Source organism: Schistocerca nitens, chromosome 2 (genome assembly GCF_023898315.1).
Source record: "Schistocerca nitens isolate TAMUIC-IGC-003100 chromosome 2, iqSchNite1.1, whole genome shotgun sequence".
Taxonomy (NCBI): Eukaryota; Metazoa; Arthropoda; class Insecta; order Orthoptera; family Acrididae; genus Schistocerca; species Schistocerca nitens.
Window position 1 is genome coordinate 1110714129 of NC_064615.1, and position 19879 is coordinate 1110734007.

The 19879-nt window shown below is 40.9% G+C and overlaps 1 protein-coding gene across 1 annotated transcript in view; it reads left to right on the plus strand.

Moving 5' to 3' along the window:
* The window catches only part of LOC126237503 (transcription initiation factor TFIID subunit 9), a 95108-nt gene that overhangs the window by 58438 nt on the left and 16791 nt on the right, over positions 1-19879 (plus strand). The window contains exon 4 of the mRNA XM_049947660.1: positions 16055-16355. Within this exon, the coding sequence (XP_049803617.1) occupies positions 16055-16355 (301 nt within the window). The remainder of the gene's footprint in view (positions 1-16054; positions 16356-19879) is intronic.

The following is a 19879-nucleotide window of genomic DNA, read 5'->3' on the forward strand; positions in this document are numbered from 1 at the left end:
TTCTTCCTATCAGTGTTTTCCATATATTTCTTTCCTTGCTGATTCTGTGTAAACCACCTCATTTCTTACCTTATCAGTCCACATAATTTTCAACATTCTTATTTAGTAGCCACACTTCTCAAATACTTCAATTCTCTTCTGATCTGGTTTGCTCACAGTCCCTCTTTCAGTACCGTACAATGCTGTGCTCCAGACATACAATCTCAGAAATTTCTTCCTCTAATTAAGGCCTATGTTTGATACCAGTGAACATTTCTTGGCCAAGTGTGATCTTTCTTCTAGTGCTAGTCTGCTTTTTATGTCATTGTTGCTCCATCCATCATCTGTTATTTTGCTGCCTAAGTAGCAGAATTCCTTAACTATGTCTACTTGACGATCTCCGATTCTGATGTATGTTTTTGCTGTTCTCATTTCTGCTACTTCTCATTATTTTCACTTTCTTTGATTTGCACTCAGTCCATATTCTGTACTATACTGTTCTTTCAGTGCAAGATATCCTGTAATTCTTCTTTAGTTTCACTGAGGATAGCAGTGTCATAAGTGAATCTTATCATTGATATCCTTTCACCATGGATTTTAATCCCACTCTTGAACCTTGCTTTTATATCTGTCATTGCTGTGTCAATACTAGAGAAGGAAAGTTGCTACTCACCATATAGTGGAGATGCTGAGTCGTGATAGGCACAAGAAAAAGATTCACACATTATAGTTTTCAGCCATTAAGGCCTTTGTCAGCAATAGACACACACACACACACACACACACACACTCAAACGCAACTTGCACGCACGTCTGCTGTCGCAGACAACTGAAATCACACTGCGAGCAGCAGCACCAGTGCATGATGGGAGTGGTGGTTGGGTGCGGGTAAGGAGGAGGCTGGAGTGGGGAGGGGGAGGGATAGTATAGTGGGGGTGGTGGACAATGAAGTGCTGCAGTTTAGATAGAGGGCAGGAGAGAAGGTGGAGAGGGGGTAAGTAGCAGAAAGGAGAGAAACTAAAAGATTGGGTGTGGCAGTGAAATGATGGCTGTGTAGTGTTGGAATGGGAACAGGTAGGGGGCTGGATGGGTGAGGACAGTGACTAACAGAAGTTGAGGCCAGGAGGGTTATGGGAACATTGGATGTATTGCAGGGAATGTTCCCACCTACGCAATTCAGAAAAGCTGGTGTTGGTGGGAAGGATCCATATGGCACAGGCTGTGAAGCAGTCATTGAGATGAGGGATATCATGTTTGGCAACGTGTTCAGCCACGTGGTGGTCCACTTGTTTCGTGGCTACAGTTTGTCGGTGGCCATTCATGCAGACAGACAGCTTGTTGGTTGTCATGCCTACATAGAATGCAGCACAGTGGTTGCAGCTTAGCTTGTAGATCACATGACTGGTTTCACAGGTAGCCCTGCCTTTGATGTGATAGGTAATGTTAGTGACCGGACTGGAGTAGGTGGTGGTAGGAGGATGTATGGGGACAGGTCTTGCATCTAGGTCTATTACAGGGGTATGAGCCGTGAGATAAGGGACTGGAGTAGCGGTTGTGTAAGGATGGATAAGTATATTGTGTAGGTTTGGTGGACAGCGGAATACCACTGTAGGAGGGGTGGGAAGGATAGTGGGCAGGACATTCCTCATTTCAGAGCATGACGAGAGGTAATCGAAACCCTGGTGGAGAATATAATGCAGTTGCTCCAGTCGCAGATGGTAATGAGTTGCGAGGGGAATGCTCCTCTGTGGCTGGACTGTGGGACTTTGGGAGGTGGTGGGAGACAGGAAAGATAAGGGACGGGAGATTTGTTTTTGTACAAGGTTGGGAGGACAATCAGTCAGTGAAGGCTTCAATGAGACCCTCGGTATATTTTGAGAGGAACTGCTCGTCACTGCAGATGCGACAACCACGGGTGGCTAGGCTGTACGGAAGGGACTTCTTGGTATGGTATGGGTGGCATTTGTCAAAGTGGAGGTACTGCTGGTGGTTAGTAGGTTTGATATGGACGGAGGTACTGATGTAGCCATCTCTGAGGTGGAGGTCAACGTCTAGGAAGGTGGCTTGTGGGGTTGAGTATGTCTAGGTGAAGCAAATGGGGGAGAAGTTGCTGAGGTTCTGGAGGAATGTGGATAGTATGTCCTCACTTTCAATCCAGATAGCAAAGATGTCATCAGTGAATGTGAACCAGGTGAGGGGTTTAGGATTCTGTGTTAGGATTCCTGTAGATGGCTCATGAATAGGTTGGCATAGGATGGTGCCATGTGGGTGCCCATAGCTGTACCCCAGATTTGTTTGTAGGTAATGCCTTATCAAACCTACTAATAGAGACCTAGATGCAAGACCTACCCCATACATCCTCCTACCACCACCTACTTCAGTCCAGTCACTAACATCACCTAATCCATCAAAGGCAGGGTTACCTGTGAAACTAGTCATGCGATTTATAAGCTAAGCTGCAACCACTGTGCTGCATTCTATGTAGGCATGACAACCAACAAGCTGTCTGTCCGGTGAATGGCCACCGACAAATTGTGGCCAAAAAACAAGTGGACGACTCTGTTGCTGAACACGCTGCCAAACATGATATCCCTCATCTCAGTGACTACTTCACAGCTTGTGCCACATGGATCCTTCCCACCAACACCAGCTTTTCTGAATTGCGCACTGCTACTTACCCCCTCCCCACCTTCTCTCCTGCCCTTTGTCTAAACTGCAGCACTTCACTGTCCACCACTCCCACCATACTACCCCTCCCCCTCTCCGCCCCAGCATCCTCCTTACCCCCACCCAGCCACCACTCCCATCGCAGTCGGGTTTCAGTTGTCTGAGACTGCAGACGTGTGTGCAAGTTGTGTTTGCGTGTGTGTGTGTGTGTGTGTTTGTGTGTGTGTGTGTGTGTGTGTGTGTTTGTCTATTGCTGACAAAGGCCTTAATGGTTGAGAGCTATAATTGTGTGAACCTTTTTATTGCGCCTATCGCGACTCAGTATCTCCGCTATATGGTGGGTAGCAACTTTCCTGGATTTTACATTGTTTGATTGCTTTGTCTATTACTCAAGGGATAAAAATTTATAGGTATAAGAGGTGGAGTCAAAATCTGTAAGACAAATCAACTTTAATTTTATCTATCTGATCTGATGACACCTCAGCAGATGTTGAGGACTATTAAGACAGTCTGTTCAAACTGCCAAGCCCTCCATGATCCGCCATTCTGATAGTTATCCATTTGTCTTCTATTGTACTCCTTTACGCATGAGTCAAACGTTGCAAATACTGCCTGTGAAACTCTCATCTGTTTCTTTCAATTTATCCAGGTCCCATCTCTAATTTCCTGCCTGTCTCCAATTTCTTCAGTTTTAGTCAGTAATACAGAATCAGTAAATTTTGGTCAGAGTTCACATCCACCCTTGAATATGTTTTGCAGCTTAAAATCTGGTTTCTAAATGTCCATCTTACCATTATATATCTTCTTAAGCCTTCTAATGTCTACAGGTCTCTTGCATGTATAAAACCTTCTTTCATTGTTCTTAAATCAAAATTAAGCTTCTGCCACATTAACTTCCACTTTCATACCCCCGTCCTGCTCTTTTGCTGTCCATGTTCTATAACTGTTTTTCCTTCTCTTCTTTTTCTTACTTTCAAATTGCAGCTCCCATCACAGTGTAAGTTTTGTTCCCCTAGCTGTATGTAGCATTATTTTATCTCATCACACAGTCTTTCAATTTCTCCATCATCTGTGGAGAAACTAGGCATTCTTGTACTATTGTGGTGGGTGATGGCTTTATATCCAACTTGACTACTAGGAGACATTCACTATCCTGTTCGTAGTACGCAACTTGCATTCCTATTTTCTTATTAATTATTAAACCTACTCCTGCAGTAGCCCTGTTTCATTTTCTTTTTCTAACCATGTACTCACCAGGCCAGAAGTAGTATTCTTCCTGCCACCACACTTTAGTAATTCCCACAATATCTGGCTTCAGCCCATCCTTTTTAAATTCTCTAACCTACCTACACAATTAAGGGATCAAACATTCAACATTTTGATCCATAGAATGCTCATTCTTTTTTTCCTGATGACATCGTCCTCCTGAGCAGTCCCTGCCCTGAGATCTGAATAGGGGACTATTATACCTCCAGAATATTTTACCCAAGAGAATCATAAAGCCATAAGCCCTTGGGAAAAATAATGGGTGTAGTTTCCTTGACTTTGAACTGGTTGCAGTACCAGCATAGCAAGGCCATGCTGGCTAGTGTTAGAAGGTCAGACCAGTCAACAATACAGACCATAGCCCTTGCAACTACTGAAAAAGCAGCTGCCCCTCTAGGAACTGTAACTTTGTCTTGTCTCTCCACAGATATCCCCTCATTGTGGTTGCACCCATAGTAAAGGCTGCCGTATCCATGAGATATTTAAGCTACCCCGTTTCGTGAAGTCAGTAATTCATGGAGGGGGAGGGGGTCACCTATGCATATTTGTTTATTCGGAAATATACCCAGAGTTAGTGAAAGTCAGCAGAATTATGCCTGTTTAGCTACCTAATGAATTCTGTAATCTTCTTAGGAGTTGAATTTCGGACATTAATCCCTGTTGATGGTGCACACAGTTATGCACAAGTAAATGTAAAGCATCTCTATTTGGTTGTGTATTTCTGTGTTCAGTGTTTGCTGCAACTGCAAGAAGTAATAACTGGAGTTGGTGACCTGTGATTCGTGTGATTTAAAAGTTTCCCCAGTCTGACAGAGCTATATTCTGGGAATTCAATTTAGTTTGCATCACTATTTTTGTGTGTTTCTTGTTTACTAATGTTTATAACAGTTTTTCCCTTATTCTTGATGTTTCAGCCTTATTCTAGAAGTATTTTATTTTTTGAGCATACAGTATAATCCCATTAGTGCGAACTTACTAAAGAACGACTCATAACCCTAGCATAGTTAAATTTTTTCTGAAGTGAATGCAATAAATGTAACTACAAAGCTAACAACCCATTGTTGACTTATTTCTAACTTATTGTAGGTTGGCAGCCACAACTGTCATCTCAACAATCAGTGTGTATAGTACATTTAAATAAATTCAGTAATGCATGCATTAACATTTAGAAACATATTTGATGCCAGGTGTTCTTTTAGTCATAGCCAGATCAACTTAGAACACTGAATAAAAATCTACAAACAGAAACACACTAAATGTGGCAAAGAGGAAACAGATGGCTCTAAAAGTACAAGTAAAGCTTAAGATTCTAGGTGAGATGACCATGGTACAAAGAAAAGAGCAATTGCAGAATAGTTTGGAATTCCTAAATCTACGTTATTCTACGATGATTAAGAATTGAGAAAAAACCATTTAATGCTGCTGCATCAGGTTCCAGAAACAGATCTAAACAATTTTGTAGTGCTAAGTATGAAGATACAAGACCTTACTGCTAGAATGGTTCAATCAACTGTGTGCATCTAACACACATTAAAGTAGCCTGATGATTCAGTCAGAGGCAAATGAGCTTGCCAAAAGTATAGCCATCGAAAACTTCAGTTGTTCTGCTGGTTGGCTGTATCGTTTCCTAAAGAGACATTCAGTTTTATCTTTACGAATTTGTGGTGAAGTAAATACAGTAGATGAAGAAAGTGCAAACAACTGGTTGCATGAGTTCAGCCGAGTGAAGGAAAAGTATGCCTTGTGTGATGTGTTTAGTATGAATGAAACTGGACTTTTCTAGAAACTGGTTCTAAATTGCACGCTGGGGTAGAAGGTGGTAAGTGTCATGGTGGAGGACACAGCAAACAATGTGTAACTGTTGCCCTTGAATATAGTGCAGACAAGCGTTAGAAATTTCATCCCTAGGTTATCGGTAAGTCTGAGAAACCACATTGTTTTAAAAATATTAATATTGACACTTTACGTTGCATCTACTCTCACTATGAGAAAGTTCGGATCAACAGCATGTTATTTCGCTAGTGGCTTCTTCAATTCAGCATTCCAATGGTTGCGCAAAACGAACATGTTCTCCTTACAAAAATGGCTCTGAGCACTATGGGACTTAACATCTATGGTCATCAGTCCCCTAGAACTTGGAACTACTTAAACCTAACTAACCTAAGGACATCACACAACACCCAGTCATCACGAGGCAGAGAAAATCCCTGACCCCACCGGGAATCGAACCCGGGCGCGGGAAGCGAGAACACCATCGCACGACCATGAGCTGCGGACTGTTCTCCTTACATTGGACAAGTGTACCACCCATAACATACAGTATCTGAACCTAACCAACATAAAGGTTCAATTTTTTCCACCAAATGTGACAAGCTGCCTTAAGCCCCTGGACCAAGGCATCATTTCTTTCATGAAGAGATTTTATCGCAAGCAGATTGTAAGCACTGCAGTTTGTGCTGCTGGAAACAACACTGCTTGGTGCAATAAAAACCATTGCAGCAGCCTGGAACTCTTCTGTTGCTACATCATATAAGGAAGTGCTTTAACAGAGCATGGGGACATAGCAACACTGAAGATGCCCACGAGTTAAACAATGCCGCGTCACCTGATGAATGGATAGTTCTGCAAGATATTGAAACCCTGGGATTAGTTTTGAGACATTCAGTAGTGCATATGAGTGTTGCTGTATGTGCTTCTGTAGAATCTAATGTGCTGAAAGCTGTGACTGAGGTGCAAGAAGGGTCATCAGAAAAAATGAGGAGGAAGAGAATATAGGTACCATTCCACCTATACTTCAGGATATGTTTACAACCTTGGACAGTTTAGAACGATTTGCTTAAACATTCAGTGTCACTGCTGGGTTTACGCGCGCTTTAGTTATTATTAGTTGTGAAATTATTAGATATTTTCATTCCCGTAAATGTCAGTAAACCATGCTCGATTTATTCCCAAGAAAATAGTGTAATTTGTGAGTACTTGTACTTCTAGAGTCGCTTTATAGTGTTACAAGTCTATAGTAATGTAAAGTGATTGATATTGTAGTGCATTACGGATTACTGTACTGCTGTAACCTGAATTTTTTTAACAGGAACTCTTGATTTTTTGGTCCTGTCGGATTTGTGTCAACGAGGTTATACTGTAGTACATGACTTTTGCTTTTGTAATGACAGACTGGAGGATTCCACATCTGTTGTTGGAAGTGTTTCACAGTTTAAAATCGGGGATTGAAATAATTATCTTATCATTATATAATCAGTCTGAAACCATCCTCTGTCTCCAGGTCTTTACCACTTACACAAAGCTTCCCTCTCATTTCTTTCCTCCATGTTTATGTTCTACTGTAAAGGTTTTGAATTACAGGTACCAGTCACAAAATTTGTTAACTAATGTATTATTTATTTATTGTGCGACATGTTTCGAGGGTATACCTCATCATCAGGTTATAGGACATTACAAAAACAATGTCACAATAGGATCATGCAGATGTTAAAAAGTCTTTTCATAAATACTGTGGTTCTCCTGTGGAAGAAGAGTAAACCTATTAAGAGGCGAAGTCACTTTGTAAGCTGGACTGATGTTTGCATGAAAATGTTTTGTAACAATCACTCACTTTGTTCTTATGGCGTGACAGTCTTGTTGTGATGATCTGAGGTGTTTCCAGTTCTGTGGCTCTCTTGGCTTTCTTGATCACTGATATGTGTGTGAAAATTTGTGAACAGTGATCAAGAAAGCTGAGAAAGCCACAGCAATCGAAACACCTCAGCTCATCACAACGAGACTGCCACACCATAAGAACAAAGTGAGTGACTTACAAAACATTTTCATGCAAACGTCAGTCCAGCTTACAAAGTGACTTCGCCTCTTACAAGGTTTTCTCTTCTTTCACAGGAGAAGCACAGCATTTATGAAGAGACTTTTTAACATCTGCATGATCCTATTGTAAAATTGTTTTTGTTATGCCATATAGCCTAATGATGAGGTATATCCTCACAACATGTCGCACAATAAATAAATAACACATTAGTTAACAAATTTTGTGGCTGGTAGCGGTAGTTAAAAACCTTTACGTATTTTTTGAGACACTCACGGTCAAAAAATAGTACAAATGCCTTCAAACTCTCTTATGTTCTACTGTTTAACTTCTCTTCCTTTTCCTCCTATCAAATTCCATTCTCTCATCATAATTACTTCCATTTCCTCATGATCTGCAGAGCTAGTTGGCACATGAACTCATACTACACTTGTGTGGCAGGATTTGTGTATGTCTTGGCCATGATAATGTTTCTAATAACGAAATATAGCTGTGCAATAATATAAAAATAAGTGCATTAAAATTTTGAGTTTGAAGAAGTGTTAAGAAGGACTTGCTCACTGGAAAAGTAACAAACAAACTGTTGTTGGTCAAAATTAAATAAAAAAAATTATCTTTGGAGGTTAAAACATTGGGAATAACTCATCTGCTATGGTGTAGTGGTTAATGTTGTTGTATAGTGGTATCTGGGTCACCAATTTCATTTCTGCCTGTTACAATTATTTATCAGTTGAGAACTGTAATTTCTGGAAGTTTCTGTCCGTTATTTATTTATGGAATATTGGAATTTACTAGAACATCATCTGTATGCATAAATCACAAACTCTGCTGAGGGAGACAGTTCAGCTCTGTCTGTGCTTTTATGTGTTCTTAATAAACATGCTCTCAGTGTGAAATCCTAGTTGTGATTATGATCCTGCTGTTATAAGTGGGTGGTTTCTACGTGACATATTTACCTGATTGTAAGGCGATCCCTTTTTTCTTTAAGAGTTTTGTTGAAAAAACTATATTTTTAGTGTATTCTGACTAAACAAAATTAAAAACTTTTTTATTGACATTAAATATTTCTCTGCAATGTTAGAATTGTTCCTATTTAAATTTAGGCCATTTCAGTGTCTACAATTTAATAATGCAGGAAGAAATAAAATAAAAAGGACGTTCTAATCTCCACAACCTTTTTCACTTAATAAGCCCGGGCTGTGGTATCACTATTTTTAATCATCACCATCATCCCAATAGCATAGTTGTGTAATTTATATCTTCATTATCACAAATATTTCGCTAATGAAGGAGAGGCACACAGCAGTCAGTCGTGATCCCATTAGCTTTTAGTATATTCTTAAAAATGTGGATTTTGGCTATATTCATAGCTGAAATCTAGATTTGCAAGAATAATAAAAGCTAATGGATTGCGACTAATTGCTGTGTGCCTCCCCTTCCTTATAGTTTACAGTCACTGTGTGCAACGGTTGGTGGAATCAAAGTTGGTTATATATTTTGCTGTTTCTTCCAAATATGTTGCAATATCTAAAATTGTGGTTACAGTGGAACCTGGGAATGCAGCTGTCTTTTTCCAAATATGTATCAGATTTCTCTTCTATACTGACGTGAGAATGTTACAATGTTTCTTGCTTCCTAACATATCGTCTACCCTCTGCTCTCTCATTGGCTGCACAGAATAATATCTCATAATCAAACAAAATATTGGCTTGCATTCAGAATAAAGTAATGTTTTTGGAAGGGCAGCATTTTCATCTTTCAATGTTAACTTTACTTAACAAGTACCATAATTGTTTGTTGTGGTAGCCATACAGGTATGAGAACTTTTATCACAAACCTCTTCAAGTACAACAAGAATTGTAACATAATAGCATTAAATTCTATGTCTTCCTGTGTTTCACAAAATGTCAGATTTTAAGCAGAGCAATAGATTGTTCTGCTGGGTAGTTCATAGTTTCTCGTATATCCCTTGCATTATGCCACGTAAGTCAAATGTCACATAATTGTTCGAGCGAGGTTGGTACTGTATTGAGCACTTCAGCGTGTCAGGAAATCTTGAACTTGTTGGAGTGCATGTATTATTTGCCCTACCTAACCTGCATTCTTCAAAATAAATCTGCCCATGATCTCAATAGCCAAAGTGTCATCTGAAACAGTAAGAAGACACCTGTATCAATCTATTAAACAACATGAAAATTTGACCTCAGCAGCAATAGTTGAATATGCAAATGTAAGATGAAAAACTAAATGGTACTGACCGACCGCCATTCCATCCTCAGGCTATAGGCGTCATTGGATGCAGATATGGAGGGGCATGTGGTCAGCACACCACTCCCCAGCACCCCCCCCACCCCCCCACCCCCTTGTCAGTTTTCATGACCGGAGCCACTACTCCTCAGTCAAGTAGCTCCTCAACTGGCCCCACAAGGGCGGAGTGCACCCCGCTTGCCAACAGCGCTAGGCAGACCGGACGGAGACCCATGCAAGTGCTAGCCAAGCCTGACAGCACTCAACTTCGGTGATCTGATGGGAACCGGTGTTACTACAGCAGCATAGCCATTGGCTTAAATGTAAGATGGCCCCGTAGTTTTCTAACCACAAATTTGGGAAAAAACCTCATCTGTAATCAAGTACGTACAAAACATTAATAGAGATGCTGGGCATATCTAGTCATTGAGATAACGATGGCTCCAATAAGACTATGTAAAAGCTGCCACCCTCACTGACACATGACTGAATATAAATAGTACATTCCTCTTACAATCCAAATTGTCAAGGTATCAATGGTTACAAAAGTGTCAGTGAGTCAGGTACATTCAAGCAATCGAAAGTGTTTTCGGAAGAAGCTGGCCTGGATCCAATGCAATGGCTGAAAGAGATTCAGTGTTCTCACTAAATCCAAGTGATAGGATGACATTAATGGTTTTTTCCAGCATCTGCTTTTACTTGGCTGGTTCAGCCCAGCAGTGGTTTGTGAATAGAGGTAAAGCTCAAGAGCAGGCCAAATGTCTGGTAGAAATTAACAAAACATTTGGTGACATCCAGCACCAGGTTGGTGTAGGCAAAGTACAACTGAACCCAAGGGCAGACTACACAGTTGTTAACGAAGTGTGTTGGCACTGTGTCAGTCATTGTATCCAAATATGATACTGAGCAAGGTGGCACAGTGGTTAGTACACTGGACTCCCATTTGGGAGGACAATGGTTCAAACCCACGTCTGGCCATCCTAGGTTTTCCGTGATTTCCCTAAAGCACTTCAGGCAAATCACGGGATGTTTCATTTGAAAGAGCACAACCGAATTCCTGCCCCCATCCTTCCCTAATCTGATGGGACCAGTGACCTCGCTGTTTGGTCCCTTCCCCCAAATCAGCCAACCAACCAAATATGACAGAAGCCAACAAAGTTTCACACTTAATGGAGGGTGTGGCAGAGAACATCCATCAGGTGCTTCTTTTGAAAGATCTTCCTACACCAGAGGACTTCATCAAGCGCTGCTGGCACGAAGAAATGGGTCACAATAGAGAATCCTGAATTATGTGTCATAGATGTCCTGTTGTGGTGTCAATGGCAGTCTTTATGGGCCTCGCATTGCTAGGTTAACAGATCGTCAGAAAAGAGATATGAGGATTTATGACATCTGTTAATGGCAACCCTAGATAGCCAGATGTAGCAGCATTGGATGTTTAACCTCGTAAGTAGGAGATAGCATCATGAAATCACAAAGGAGCTGGACATTCATTGACACCAATGTCTGAAAGCCAAATAGTTCATTTAGAAATAGAATTGGAAACCCCGGACTTATACTGGAGCTGTAAGACAACATCTAAGTTCCTTGTCGTAGATATAACTGGCTCCATCACCAGTTGGTTTAGTGTGCAGAAAAATGGACATTTTGTTATTGAATGACAACAGGTCAGTATGTTTCCATTGTGGATGTCGGGGCCTGTCATACTCAAGTGTAAAGAACGAAGAAGAATGTTCAGTGACTAATGTACTGCAAGACACCATACAGGGCAGTTCTATGTGCTGCCGCCCTGCCGGACACAGCTCCTCACCATATCCTAATCTAGGTTGCTCTTCAGTGCGCTATAGTCATGCAGGTGTTCACCATCATAATACAGAGGTTCCAGTCACTTGTCCAGCTTCCAAAGTCAGGAAAACTAAATGAGGCGATCACCTGCAGGTGTGGGCCTAAAGCAAATGAAAATCCTCCACTGATGGCAAGTGGCAAGATGTTGGAAAATCACATTGACATCATGAGCGATCTCTGACCTGTACTGATACTAGTCTATTCTGGGTCGTCATTTTCTGTGGTGACAGATGGCTATAGTCACACGATGATTATGTTCTGAGATTAAGGACCATTGTGCTGAAGGCTCCAAATGAAAAATATGTCCAGCCAGCAGGAACTTCTGTGTGAGAGCAAATATCAGTGACAGAACACTGCCACTGTAATTTGTCATTTTACCAGAATGTGGCAACGATGATAATCTTAGATGAGACTTCTTGCAAGCCTCACAACCAAGGTTGGTGTGGCTGTTTATAAGAAGACTGCTCTTATTAAATTTTTCAGCCTCTACCAGTTCAGAGTAATGCTGTCTGGTCTGTGTGACAATGCAGCATTGAGTGCATGATGGACATCCTACTTAGACAACTTAAATGGATGATGTATCTTTTGTATCCGAATAGAACTATTGTTTTCTTTCAGACAATTGAAGAGAATTTAAGCTATTTGACAACTGTGCTGAAGTGCATGTCAAAAATTCAGTCAGAGAAAGTATCTCTTTTTTGTCCAAAAAATAAAAATCTTGGGGCACCTGGTTAATGGAAATGGAGCCCATCCTGATCCAGAAAATGTAAGAACCATAACAGATTTTGCAACCACTCTGTATATATAATACGTGTGAGACTTCCTCTGAATATGGTCTGACTACAGACACTTCATAAAGGATTTCAATTACCAACTGCTGCCACTACAAGAACAACCCAATAGGATGGAAAGCTCATTATTGCAGCTCACTTATGGCCAACCATACCGAAGTATTTTCACAACCCTCCAAATCGGGCATCTGTTACATGTGAAAACCCTTGATAGAATCAGAAGCAGGTATTGTATGTGTCATCTATGCTGGTCTGTCAGACATTATGTAAGACACTATAGGGAATGCGAACTATGGGAGCATGTCCGTCAGTTACCCTCATGGTATATACTTTGTAATTGACCTCTTCACAAGGTTTCCCAAATTGACGTAGGACTTAGTGGATAAATAGTGTACCCTGACAGCCTTGCCCACCAAGACTGTACCAACTGCTGAAGTCCCAGATATCGTCAGATTGCTTGTTGTAAATATAATTTTGATGCATGGTACAGCACATATAATGATAATGGCTAACTGTTTCAGCCAAAACTGAATAATGAACGTACAGAATATATACAGAATAATGAACGTCTGCTGTCAATGGCGTCAAGGAATGTTTTTAATAAGGTGATGTATGTTCATGTTGAACGGGAAGACTGCAATTAGGTACTGTCATAACCTCTGCATACAATGCAGAAAAGAAAGGCACAGCAGTTTTCGCGCTGTTTTTTTCTAATCCACAGTCGAGAGGATAAAAAACAAAAAGTTTGTTTGTTTCCAGAGATACGGGCTGGTGGGAGCAGTATTATGCTATGGAAGGCATCCTCCTGAGCTTGTGTGGGCCCTCTGGTAGTAATCGAAGACGTGCTGACTGCTGTGAACCGCCTGCATCCCTTTATGATTGATGTCTTCCCTAATGGTAATGCGGTCTTTTAGCAGTATAATTGTGGTGTCACTGCCAGACACCACACTTGCTAGGTGGTAGCTTAAATCGGCCGCGGTCCATTAGTACATGTCGGACCCGCGTGTCGCCACTGTGTGATCGCAGACCGAGCGCCACCACACGGCAGGTCTCGAGAGACGTACGAGAACTCAGCCCCAGTTGTACGATGACGTTGCTAGCGACTATACTGACGAAGCCTTTGCTCTCATTTGCCGAGAGACAGATAGAATAGCCTTCAGCTAAGTTCATGTCTACGACCTAGCAAGGCGCCATTAGCCTTAGATAGCTTGTATCTAAAGAGTCTCACTTGTATCGCCACAATCTCCAGATGTCTCATCAAGAACGATGTATACAAAGGAAGGATTAAAAGTTAAGTAGTCCAGAAGATACGTACTTTTCTTTATAGCATTCATTAAGTCTCCTGTTTCAGACCTCACTCCATCCTTCGTGAGTTAGCGCGTGCATCTTGGCCGCCTCTTTCAATTAGTGTACGTAGTGTTGGCAAGTCTGCCGACACTACAATAATTATCTGTGTCTCAGAGCCAGTAGTGTGCTACAGTAGTTTTAGGAGCATTATTGTCAACTCATATTGATGTCTCAGCAACCAAATCCATCTGACATACATCCAGTGGAACCCGTCTGGGCCGCTATCAGATGACATTACCACATACGCAAATGAAATTACACAAATTACATGACCTGTGCACAGACATCTGATGCCAAATACCTCCACCAACCTACCAGTAAACTACCGGATCCCTGGTGGTCATAATGTTTTGGATCATCAGTGTGGTGTAGTATAGTATAGCGTAGTGTTTAGTAGACACTTATATTAAGGACACAAAGTTTGAACAGTTTTGAATAAAGCAAACTGTACAAATGTTATTTCAGTAATTATTTCAGAACTGCTTGGGTAATCATTCAGTAATGAATGGACATGCATGCTTGTCTGTGCATCTGAGACAGGCAAATAATATACAGTAATAGAATACAGTTATTTGCTGATTCTTCTGCCAACAGACTGTTAGAATTCCACACCCACGAATAAGACTTTGATGGCAATCTCATATAATATTTTTATCTTTAGTTTTATTTATTTAATCGTGTCCAAGCCATAGACAACCCACATTTTACATATACACACAAATACAAATACAATACACATATGTATAAGTAAAACAAACCCAAAATGGGGAGTCACCTTACAATATAAAGACAAAGTATATATATCATATCACGTCCCGCCAAAATTCAGCGCATTTAACTGCCACTGCTGTAGTGTTTGCCAGATCTTCTTTCCTGCACACTTCCCCCATGTTGCTGCATTCCAGGAGGTGGTCAATTGTTTGGGTCTGTCCGCACTGGCACGTGTCTGTCCCGTCTCGGTATCCCCATTTACACATGTTCACATTGCATCTGCCCACCCCAGTTCGTAGGCGGTTGAGGGTTCTCCATAATGGCCATTTTAGTTCATTTCCAGAGGCCAATTGTTCATTGGGTGAGATTAAAGGTGCCTGGTCTCCCATAGGCAGTGTTGCTTTCCATTTTGACAATCTGGCCTTTTGTTTTGAGGTTTCGAGCGGTTGAACTGAGGTGAGGAAACTCCGTCTTGATTTTAGACGTGTGTGTGGAGGGTTTTGTCCGAAGAGAGGATGGTGCTGGTCGTGCAGCTGCTTGCGGCGCTCTGCTTAGCTTGCTATAGCTAGTCTGATGTTGGGTGGAGCTATGCCACTAAGCAAATAAAGTTGGCTAACCGGGGTGGGTCTTAGGCATCCCGTAATTACGCGAAAGGCATCGTTCAGCAGAGGATCCACTCGTTTCGCATGCGCTGATCTTTCCCAAACTGGGGCAGCGTATTCAGCAACCGAGTAGCAGAGTGCAAGTGCCGACGTACGTAAAGCATGTGGGTCGGCACCCCATTTTGTGGAGGTGAGCTTACTCAGGAGGTTGTTTCTTGTTGATAGTTTACCCCTGACCTTGTCTGCATGATGTCTGTAAGTAAGTGTGTGATCAAGGGTGACGCCTAAATAACAAGGAGTGCTGCTGAACATGATCTGTTGGTTGTTCCACGTGATGTTTAGGGTATGTTTGGTGTCTCGGTTTTGAAGATGGAATAGGCAAGATAATGTTTTTGCTTCGTTTGGGCGTAGGCAGTTGGCTTCGTAGTATGGCGTTAGACCGTTGAGGGCATTCGTAAGGCTAATTTCTATGTCGTTAAAGTTCCGACCCTGCACAGCTATTGCAAGATCATCCGCGTAAGCAAAGCTCCTAGTCCCTGGTGCAACTGGTTGATCATTAACATATATGTTGAAAAGAGTGGGTGCGAGTACACATCTTTAGTTGAAGAGCATGAAGAGTTATCACAGTATTAAAGGCAACTTCTTTTCCAAAGTTAAAACACCAGCATCAGCTTGGATTTGTGATTTTGTTTTCAATCCAAAGAGAGAATATCAGGTAAAAGTGTGACAGCTTCAGTTTTCCTCTTTATTAAATAGCTATAATAAACTTTGTTAATTTTATGTTCCAGCCACAGCCCAAGCAACAAATGGTTCACCATATGGCTGGTAACACAGGCACGTACATGTCTGGCTCAATTACAAGTTTATCAAACTCTGGGAATGTTAAACTATCTGGCAGTAAGCAGCAGCAGCAACAACAACAACAGCAGCAGCAGCAACAACAACACTTGCAGCAGCACTTGCAACAGCAGCAGCAACAGTCACAAGGACAACAGTCTATGTCAATTGTGAAACGACAAGGACCATTGACGACAGTTTCAAGAACACAGACAATTACAATTCCAAAACCAGTAATTAAACTCTCTGCAGGTACTGTATAACTGCAGCACTCGAGTCAGTAACATAGTACATATTTTAGTGTTTCAGTGTGTGTAATAGTGTTTCACAGTGGTGTATGTGTCATGTAAAGTTTTCCGACTACATGTTATAGCAGGATTTCACATTAATAATATGGTCCAAAGGTAAGTCTTCTTCAGCCACTGTGCTGATATTTTTCTCAGTGTTAGCAATTTTTGGAAATTAGTGTGTTACTACCATCTCTATAAAATCCAACAACAATATGAAATGGATAGAACACTAATCGCCACATAGAGTGGGCATTGAGTGGCAGTGAAAAAATCCAGCTAGCCATTGTAAACTGTTGGGCTGAGACCATCGTACATAGACAAAATGCACGCCATTCACACATGCATAATATACAAACGTGGACACTGTCATCTCTGGGTGTGACTTCATCTGCTGTGAGCAACAGTCTTGACTGGGACGAGTAGTGGTGATGAAGAAGAAACCTGGGTAGGAAGGAGAAGGGGCAGCAGCAGGGCAGGGATGGAGGATAATCCTATTGTTGTCTGTGGTAGTGTGCAGGAATGTGATGGAGACAGGATAGTGGGCTGTCAGGTGCAGCATCAGGAGGCTTTGGTGGTGTACGTGCGCGCGAGGGGGAGAGGGAGGGGCAGAGGGGAGAAGAGAGAAGTGGACAAAGAAAGGAAAAGGACAGTGCAGGTGTGCTGATAGGATAGAAGGCATTTTCAGGGCTGGAGTGCAAACAGTAGATGCGTGAAAAGTTCTCACAAGTACAGTTCAGGAAAGCTGTTGTCAGTGGGAATAATCCAGAGAGCACAGGCCTGATCACTGAGAGACAACAGTGACCTTGTGTGAGTGAGCTATGCATGTGTGGATGTGTGCATGTTTTATGTATGTTTGATGGCAGACTTAGTATGGTAGCTGAATAATAACTAGCTGTCTTTTTTCAGTGTCTTTTTGACAGCTGAGGCAGTGCTACTTGCTTTTATAGGTAAAGTTTGGAGTGAAAAACTTGAAAAAACATGTTAAATTCTATACATTTATTACTTTAAATGGTGCAAAATGTAAATCTGGTGAAAATAATACATGAATGTTTTTAGTGGGAGGGACAAGACTGGTGCTTTATTAGCAATTTTTTAATATTAGTCTTCAATTTAGTTAGGTTTAAAGTTAAATCCTCTTGGTTAGTGATTTCCAATTTTCCTTATGTTTTGCAAGGATGTTACAGTGTTGAAACCCCTTTCCATAAAGTATGAAGATTGTGTTTGACATCTTTTCCATCTCATGGTAGTCTATAATACAGGACAAGTAAAAAGTACGATCTCTGATCCCAGAATTGCTTATTTCCCTCTTCTAAACCATAAGTTCTTCATTAGAGCTTACTCTAATCAGTTTGTCTTGTAATATAACATCTGTTTCTTGAACACCACTATGTGGATTGATAATCCACTGTAGTATTTTCATATTTAAAACATTCTCAAACCCAGCTTCAGAGTGTGCGTGAAGGACATTTAAAAGTTGAACATAGACAGAAACGTCATCGCCCTGACAGTTTGTCTGTGGCAAACTGAGAAACTGGGAAAATTTGTGCCATCCATTGTTTTGCTTCATTAATTTAATTCTGGGAAGAACTTTACCTTGTAATGAAGCATTATTATTGGCGAAGAAACCCATGAAGAACTGCTCTTCGCGAGAACAGTAAAAACCCATAAAGATGCAGCACTAAGTGAGGTTACAATCAAAATTTACAAAAACATAGTTCAATATTTCAGTTGTTCTTCCCTATGTCATGCTTTGAAAGATTATTTCACGGGAAAAGCAATCCCTTCACCAAATATAATATCAGTGGGACCAGACAGAGCACTTGCTATGTTAGCGTGTTATCATGGATATATATGTCATTTAAAACAAAATGTAACTGGGTTGTTTGCAATATACAATGCCATCCATAGACAACACTTAGTTGCTACAAATCTGTATGGTAGATGCACAAGTGTCTTCAATCTGCATTAATGCAATAAAGAAAATTTGACACAACACATTGAATTCTAGGTTCCTCGTACAGTTATGTGAAGAAAATTACAAGATCTTTTATCAATTACTCCTTTACAGTTAAGTATGATGGCTGTCACAAAGCCTTTTATTTGGCAAGATTTTTCTCATTTTGCATGACCGTTCTATGTAACTGCAACTTAACCTCACTAAATTTAGTGAACATATCTGTTAAACAAATAATGTCCAATTTCTGCTCAAATTTCCATTTAAAATTGGATCTTTAGCATCAAAATACTCTAGAACGGTCATGCAAAATGAGAAAAATCTTGCAAAATAAAAGGCTTTCTGACAGCCATCATACTTAACTGTAAAGGAGTAATTGATCAAAGATCTTGTAATTTTATTCACATAGCTGTACGAGGAACCTAGAATTCAATGTGTTGTGTCAAATTTTGTTTATTGCATTAATGCAGATTGAAGACACTGGTGCATCTACCATACAGATTTGTAGCAACTAAGTGTTGTCTATGGCTCCAAGCAGCCGAACAGAACAATCTTCAGTCAATGATCCATGTAAACACAGCCCACAGTGTTATGGAGCCATCACCTGTTACAGAGTGTCTTGTTAAAAACTTTGGTCCATGGTTTATGGGGTCTGCACCACACTCGAATCCTGCCATCAGCTCTTACCAATTGAAATCTCAACTAATCTAACCAGACCACAGTTTTCCAGTGGCCTAGGGTCCAACCAACATGGCCAGGAACCCAGGAGATGTGCTGCAGGCAATGTCGTGCTATTAGCAAAGGCACTTGCATCAGTCATCTGCTGCCACAGCCCATTAATGCCAAATTCCACTGCAATGTCCTAAAAAATATGTTTGTCATACATCCTAGATTGATTTCTGCAGTTATTTCACGCAGTGTTGCTTGTCTGTTAGCACTGACAATCCTATGCAAATGCCGCTGCTCTCAGTCATTAAGTGAAGGCTGTCAGCCACTGCATTGTCTGTGGTAAGAAATAATGCCTGAAATTTGATATTCTCAACACACTTTTGACACTGTGGATCTCAAAATATTGAATTCCCCAATTATTTCTGAAATAGAATGTCCTATGCGTCTAGCTCCAATTACCATTATGTGTTCAGAGTCTGTCAGTTCCCATCATGCGGCCAAAATCGCATTGGAAACATTTTCACATAAACCATTTTCACATAAACCATTTGAGTACCAATGCACTGCCCTTTTATACCTTATTTACAGAATACTATTACCAACTGTATATGTACATATTGCTATTCCATGTCTTTTGTCATCTCAGTGTACATACATATAAAGTACACATATACTTCTATATAAATGTATGTACCGTATAAACAGAAAAATATTCATTGGTAAATGGCCAGTCATTGTATTTGTATGTAATAATTGTCATGTCTACAGTTTCGTATGTAAAGGCAGTGTCATGTGTCTGCAGTTTTACTCATGAACTTGGGTACTTGCTCTCCTTTGTATGTGGGGCACGTTGAATTGTACCC